This window comes from Pseudozyma flocculosa (assembly GCF_000417875.1).
Source record: "Pseudozyma flocculosa PF-1 unplaced genomic scaffold scaffold00015, whole genome shotgun sequence".
Lineage (NCBI taxonomy): Eukaryota > Fungi > Basidiomycota > Ustilaginomycetes > Ustilaginales > Ustilaginaceae > Pseudozyma > Pseudozyma flocculosa.
In genome coordinates, this window is record NW_006920883.1 from 523,971 (window position 1) to 531,174 (window position 7,204).

Genomic DNA, 7,204 nt, shown 5'->3' on the forward strand with positions numbered 1-7,204 from the left:
TGCTGCTTGCTGCTCGTCTGCCAACCCTCCGGTGCTCCCCGACCCTCCCCGCCTTTTCCGACCTCCTGCATTCCAAGACACTCCTCTGCCGACTTGGTGCGACCGCTCCGCCTGGCCGCTTGATCACGAACTTTGTCGCCTTCTGCAGGCTGCGCCTCGCTCTTCTCGTCCATCAGCTGCGTCCAGGATCCTTGCTCTCGAGAGGTATCGACGCAATTCTTGCCGCCTTCGTGCAATCGTTGCCGCCCTCGTCCAGACAGCCTTGCACTCGCCAGCGCAGTAGCGCCGCTCGCTCCTATCCTTCCACCGCATCGCCAGACTTGCTCGCCGACGATGACCACCCAAGCCGGCCATTGATACTCGCCCCACGCAACGCACCTCCTTGTCACGCCTGCTCTCGCCCCGCCCCTCACTGCGAGCCCGGACGTCGTGACCTACTTCTTTGCGCTCTCTGCATCCGATCTGCGATCGCGATCGAAAGCGAAACCTTTCAGAGCGCCAATCGCGGCTGGCGGACTCTTTCGACGCTCCAACGGCGGCGCATTGCAACGACTGTCGCTCGCTCCGAACAGGGCTCCGCGCACCTGAGACCGCCGCTCCTCTACCGGCCCGCATCGGGGCTCGTCAAGCAACACCATGGAGGAGCCGCTTGATCGAGGCGAGCGAAAGAGGCCGTCCCTGGCGGCGTTCTGGGAGCGGCCCGCAAAGGACGGTGCAGCCGCTGCTGCCTCAGATACACAATCGTCTCGCCCGTCCGCCGCCCCACCGCCATTGCAGGCAGCTGCAGGCAGTGCAAAGACCCTACCTCGCTCGCAAGGGGCCGGCTCCTTTGTCGGCGTGCAGAGGCTCATCCAGCAGTACTCGGCCTCGTCGGCGGGCGGCGCCGCCCCAGCTGGCCCCTCCGAGACGCCAAAGCCTTTGAGGCGAGTCCGCGTCTCTGCAGCCCACACGCCCGCCGCTGCCGATCAGCCTGCCAAAGAGGCAGGCCCAGCCGCGGCTGCGGAATTCGCCAGCCCGACCCGGTCACGTTCCTGGAGCAAAGGAGGAGCGGCCAACCCGCCAGATGCCGCTCCGTCTGAGACCGCTGCAGCCACCGAACAGGGCCTGAACCGGTCCGATGACGCAGCAACGCCGGCGCTACCAGCAGCGGCCGTGCCACCCGCATTGATCGTGCCCATGGTCATCGAGCCGTCCGATACCGCTTCCGGACTGGCCCAAGAGGATCCGGGGACCAAGAGCGGGCCACACTCTCCGATCATCGCCTCCGCCGAGGCCATGGGAGGTGCGGATGAGCCCAAGGCGACCGTCAGCATCGACGCGGGCACAGCCTCGAGTGCTTCTGGCTCGGATGCAGTGCATCGGCTCCCGGGAAGCTCTGGGATGGTTGCGAGCGCATCGGCCGACAGCGCCGCCTCTTCGACCGGTCACGGTGGCGGGCGTGGCGGCGCTGGCTTCGAGCCCATCATTCCACGACGGTCGTTGTCCTACGACCTCGGTGCCGACTCGGACAAGACCTTCAGCACGAGGCCGCGCAGCGCGACGCGGTCCTACCTTGCCGCCGACGACGAGCCGCGCGAGGAGCGGCGGCAGCTGAGCCGCACCGATTTCGGCGACGAGGCGGCCTACCTTGCCTACCGAGACGCGGAAAAGTCAAGGCGGATGAAGAAGACGCTGCGCGAACAGCTCAAGCGGCGGAGCAAGCGGCGGTCCGGCAGCGTGCAGGCTGGCGAAGCCGCCGCAGGTGGCTATAGCCACGGCGGCTCGCCGGTGACTTCGACGGCGGTGGCGGCCATGCTGGGACGGGACGAGGCCTTCGGAGCCCAGGCTAAGCTGGCCCGCCCGCCGCGCTCCACCCACTCTGCCTCGAGCAGCGTCTCTTCGACGCAACAGCAGCAGCGGGTGCCGCAGCGGCATGAGCGGCCTGGCCACGGCCGACAGATCTGGATCGACTCCGGGTCCTCCTCGAGCTCTCGCGACTTTGATCATGAGACCGAGCATGACCAAGACCTCGCTCAATCTGGCCTGAGCAGCCCTCGCAGTCTCGTCGACACCTTCTACGATGCCGAGCTGTCCGGATCCTCACCGACCAAGATCCCTCCGGAAGCCTCCTTCCTGCCTCGTAGCTCGACCCACGGCAGCGGCGGCGGCGGCGGCGGGCACGGTGGGACCAGGTCGTCGAAGCGGGACAAGGAGCGCTCGCTCTCCCTCGCCGAGGAGTCTGATCAGCTCGATGCACCTTGGCTGAGCTTGGGAAGCCCGACGCTGCATGAGCCGACATCGACCAGCACGCTGCGGCAGGACGCGATGCAGCAGCAGGAGCGCGCCAAGCCCTCCGCTGTCGATCAGACGCCTTCGAGGGTGGACCTGACGGCGTCGAGCTCTAGGTCGAGCTCTTCGACGTCCGCCGACCTGGCAGCATCGCACCAACGCTGGCTGGCCATTTCGAGCGCCAGCGGGGCCTCGACCAGCTCGGCACCCAGCAGCTCGCCCGTCTCTCCGGCCAGCCATTCGTTTGGACCGTCCGCCATGAGCCCAACCACCTCGCAGTCGTTCCACGCTGTCGGCGGGCCCGTCGTCGCGACCCCATTGCGGTCGCATCGCACGGGCGCGGCCCTCCCTCCACCACGGCCGACGCCCAACTCGCCGCTGCCCCCGCCACCGCCTGGCGCGAATCCGCCGGGACGCAGCAGCAGCCGCATGCGCGGCTACACCGCGGCCGTACACCCCAGCGTCGGCGTACGCACTGGCCTCGATGACGCCAACGGTCGGAATCGCAGCTTCAGCCTTGGGCAGGGCGCGCTCGCGGGGGCAGATGCCTCTGTTTCGAGAGAGCGGCCCGCACCGGCGACGGCTCCGTTGACGACCATCGATGGCGGTCTTGGCGTGGCAGGCGCCACCCCGGCATCGATTCCAGTCGGCCGGCCATCTGGTCTGCCACCGACGTTGGCGCAGATGGGCCGCTCGATGTCATCGATGGCCGCACCCTCGGTGCCGAGCGACCCTGTGCCCACACCGCAGGCGTCGACGACGCTCGGTCCCAGCGGCACGATCCGAGGCCGCCCGCGAGGCTTCACGGTGGGCGCGGTTCCAGCGAGCTCTGGCCACGGTACCTACAACGCGTCTGGCCGCATGCTCGTAACGAGCAAGTCGAGACCGCGCTCGCTGCTCTGCAACGAGATCGTGCCGGGTCTGGACCTGGCCGAGCGTCGCGCGCCGACGATCAACTCACCCCTGGAGCGGCTCAACGTGCAGTTTGCGGCCTCCTCGAGCTCCCCTGCCAGCTTGGCGGCCGGTTCGGCAGCCGCGAGACGCCACGAAGCAGCCAACGCCTCGACTGCCCCGCTTGATGACCGGCACGATGCACCGTCTTCATCTCATCGCACCGCCTCCGAGCGCGGAGAGGCTGCCAATGGTGGTGCCGACGATGCTGCGAGCGACCGTCGGCCCAGTATCGGTGGTCGCAGCCGGAGCGGTAGCAGCGCGAGCCTGCTTCAGCAAGTCAAGTCGCAACCCAAGTCGCACGCCAGCTTCGTTATCGCCGTCGTCGGCCACAGCCAGGCGGGCAAATCGACCGTCATCAAGAAGGGGCTGAGGCAATTTGGACTGTCCAAGCCGCACGTGCTGTCGGAAAAGGGTGAGTGGGCTGGGCTACCATGGCACGGCAGCTGCCGCGCGCGTCGTTCGGCATGGCGTGCACTTTGACGGACGGACTGACAGGCTGACAATGCTGCTCTCGCACCTCCATCTGCTGAAACGATGCTGCCGCCGCGCAGTCACATCGCACTCGACGGCCTGCGTGGTCGACCAGGAGCAACGTACGATCGAAGTGCTGGAGATTGATGCTTCGGTGCTCCTCAACGGACCGGGAAAACGCTTCGCATGGCCCAAGTTCCTCCCGCACATCGACGCCGTCATCCTCTGCTACGATGCAGCCCAGATTTCCTCGTTCCGCGGCATGTCCGAGCTGCTCGGTGAGCATCGAGCGCCCCTTTTCGCCCGACGGGTCGTTTGCGATGTATGGCGCTTCCAGGCTAAACACGGCCCCTCGCGCGCCGCCCCCCTTCCCCCGTGTCTCTGACCACTTCCGCCGCTGCAGAAAATTTTGCCCTGAGCAACCTCAGCACCGTTATGCTGGCCTGCAAGTCCGAGGTGCACCCGAAGGCAGTGGACCCGTACTACGCCAGCGACATGGCGAGCGTCTACAACGTGGGGCTGGCCGAATGCACCGTCGAGAGCGAGGAGGGCAAGAAGCGGATGCGGGACTGCTTCTCGTACCTGGTCAAGGAGGTGGCCAAGGCGAGGACGGGCAAGGGTAGGCGCCCGGTGGCTTCGACCGTGCCGCCGTCGCACGGCCAGGCGCGCCCGTCGCAGCAACAGGCGTCCCCATCACGTGCCTCTTTGGACGGTCAGCCCATGCCACTGGACCAGGAGGCGTTGCGCAATCAGCCGGACGACTCGGGCGCTTCTCCCCATCGCAGCTCCCTGACGCTGTCGTCGCGCGCTCGGGGCGATAGTGCCGCCAGCGGTGCCAGCTCGTACCTCGACCCGTCCCCGAGCCGGCTCGGTTCGCTCGACGTCAGCATGGAGCAGTCGTCGTTCGAGGGCTCCTCTTCGGCCTCGGGCCACAACGCTTCGTCGGTCAGCCTGGCCGAATGGAGAAACACGCCGCGCAAGATGAGCAACGCGACCGTGTCGTCGAACCTCTCGGACGCGCCCTCGTACACGGGGAGTCAGGAGGACGACCTGGCTCTGCAGGAGAGCCTGGCCAAGGCGAGGATCGGCTTGCAGAACGCCAGGTCCGCCGGCGGCTACGTTACGATCGAGGAACTGTGGGACAAGCTCTTCCACGCGGCCGTATCTGGCAACGGTGAGTGGTGGCGCAAAAGAGACGAGTCCCGATAATGACTCGCCTGCTCATCATTTCCCTCACCCTTCTCTCATCCTCCTGCACCGTCCCCGTCTCGTCCTCGTCCAGACGAGCGCTTCCGCGACATGTTCATGGTCTTCTACCGCGGCTTCGCGAGGCCCATTGACCTGCTGCGGCAGATGGAGGCGCGGTTCGAGGCGCTGGCGACGGGCGAGAGCAGCGAGCTGGTGATGAACCGCTTCGCGCTGATCCGGCTCACCAACATGCTGGGCGAGTGGGTGCAGAGCTATCCGGGCGACCTATCGCACCCGGAGACGTATGCGCTCCTCACTAGCTTCTACGCCCGCCTCCAGCAACACCCGTCAACGACCCACACCGCCAGCCTGATTCGCTACGCGGTCGAGGCCGCCGCACAGGCTCCGGACATCGACGCGGTATGGAGCAAGGCGGTCGAGGGCGCTCCCACCGCGCCGGCCGTCTCCGAGGCGTCCGGAAACGGCGACGATGCGGTGGCTGCTGTCTCTGCTGATAGCATTGCTGCTTCGGCAAGCGGCGGCGGCGGCGGCGGCGGCAGCGAGAGTGATCTGCTCAAGCCGTCTACGCCAGCCTCTGGGGCGAGCGTCAGCTCCAGCAGTATTCCCGCGACGACGGCGCAGGGACTGGCTCCCGGCGCGCACGACGACGCCAGCTCGCCCGTTCGCAGCCTTTCCGACGTCAACCTGGGCCGGGGTGGGTCAGAGACCAGCCTGCTGCCCACCCCCCTCGATCCGTTCCTGGACGGCCGCAACCGGAGCGCGTCGGACGTGACGACATCGTCCAATGAAGGCGCGGCCGCCAATCTGCGCGCATTTTCGGCGGCGGCCAACGCCAACAGCAGCCTCAGCGCGAGCGGCAGCGGCGGCACGGTCAATGCGCCGGGCAGCGGCCTCGCGTCGCCGGCTAGCCCGAGCGCGAGCTACCTGAGCGCCGAGGCGGCGCTGCGCCCGTTGGACCAGAAGGCGGCGCTGCGGGCCATCTCCAACACGCTGATGGAGGTCGACGACGAGGTGATTGCGGCCGAGCTGACGCGGCTCGAGTGGCGGCTGTTTACGGCGATCCGGCCGCGCGACCTGTTGCGCCACATCCTGGTGCCCCGCGAGCTGCGCGACGGGCCCGTGGCGCGCTCGATTGCGCACTTCAACTACATCTCGGCGTGGGTCTGCTCGATGATCCTGGCGCAGGGCAAGGCCAAGCACCGGGCGCGGCTGCTGGAAAAGTTCTACAACATTGCCTCGATCCTGCGGCACGACAACAACTACGGCTCGCTCAACAGCGTGCTGGGCGGGCTGAGCAAGACGGCGGTGCACCGGCTCAAGCACACGCGCGAGCTGCTCAAGGGCAAGCCGGTCAACAAGGTGCACCAGAGCCTGGTGCGCCTCATGTCGTCGGAGCGCTCCAACGCCGCCTACCGGCTGGCGCTCGACAACTCCGAGGGCGCCACGATCCCGTACGTGGGCGTGCACCTGCAGGACATCCTGTCGATCTCAGACGGCAACCCGTCGAAGCGGAGCGACGGATTGGTGCACTGGCGCAAGTTTAGCCTGATGGACGAGGCCGTCATGGCCATTGTGCGCTGCCAGCAGTACGACCGCGTCATCAAGCCCAACCCGGCCGTCGAGAAGCTCATTGTCGACGTGCCCGTCATGGACGACGAGGCGCTCTACGAGCGCAGCCTGGTCGTCGAGCCGCGCACCCAGCCCGGCCAGACGATTGCCAGCAGCAAGATCAAGGACCTGAAGAGCTTCCTCAGCAACGCGTCGTCCTCGGCCACTAACGCCGTCTGAGGTCGTTGGTCGTTCTGTGTTGTTTGTGCTCCTTGCCCCCCATCCCTCTTCGCTGCTTCCATGTCACAACCACCATCCATCCTGTCTCGTCCGCTTCGTTCGTCTTCCTCTCTTCTTTCTTTCTTCTTCCTTTTTCGGCCATTCGCACTGGCCCCTCTCTTCGTGTTTGTCCATCCCATTCACTCACTCTTCCATCCATTCGCCCTTGTCGACGAGACGTGCAATCGTCATCCACGGACAGCCAGCTGGCCTCTTCATCCAGCCTTGTTGAACATCCCGCCCTTGTGCGGATGTGGTGCGATGCGTTGCGGAGCGGAGCGAGACGGGTCGGGTCGGGTTGAATCGGATCGAGGCGCTCTGAATGCTAAAGTGTGATGGTGCAACGCTTCCCGAAGACGAGCCGTGACCCGCGCAGCCCTCCCTTCACCCTTTGCCGTCAGCGAAAGACTTGGCCAAGAACCATCATCCAGCTGCTCATACAAAGCATAGAAAATATGGATAGTAGGTGGCAGTA

The 7,204-nt window shown here is 66.4% G+C and overlaps 1 protein-coding gene across 1 annotated transcript; it reads left to right on the forward strand.

The window, feature by feature from the left end:
* Positions 1–636: 636 nt before the first annotated feature.
* Positions 637–6,690, forward strand: PFL1_04653 (uncharacterized protein; the record flags this gene model as incomplete). The annotated part of the gene is made up of 4 exons (XM_007882179.1): positions 637–3,634; positions 3,774–3,971; positions 4,097–4,867; positions 4,976–6,690. The coding sequence occupies 4 exons, from the start codon at positions 637–639 to the stop codon at positions 6,688–6,690; spliced, it is 5,682 nt and encodes a 1,893-aa protein (XP_007880370.1).
* Positions 6,691–7,204: the final 514 nt, after the last annotated feature.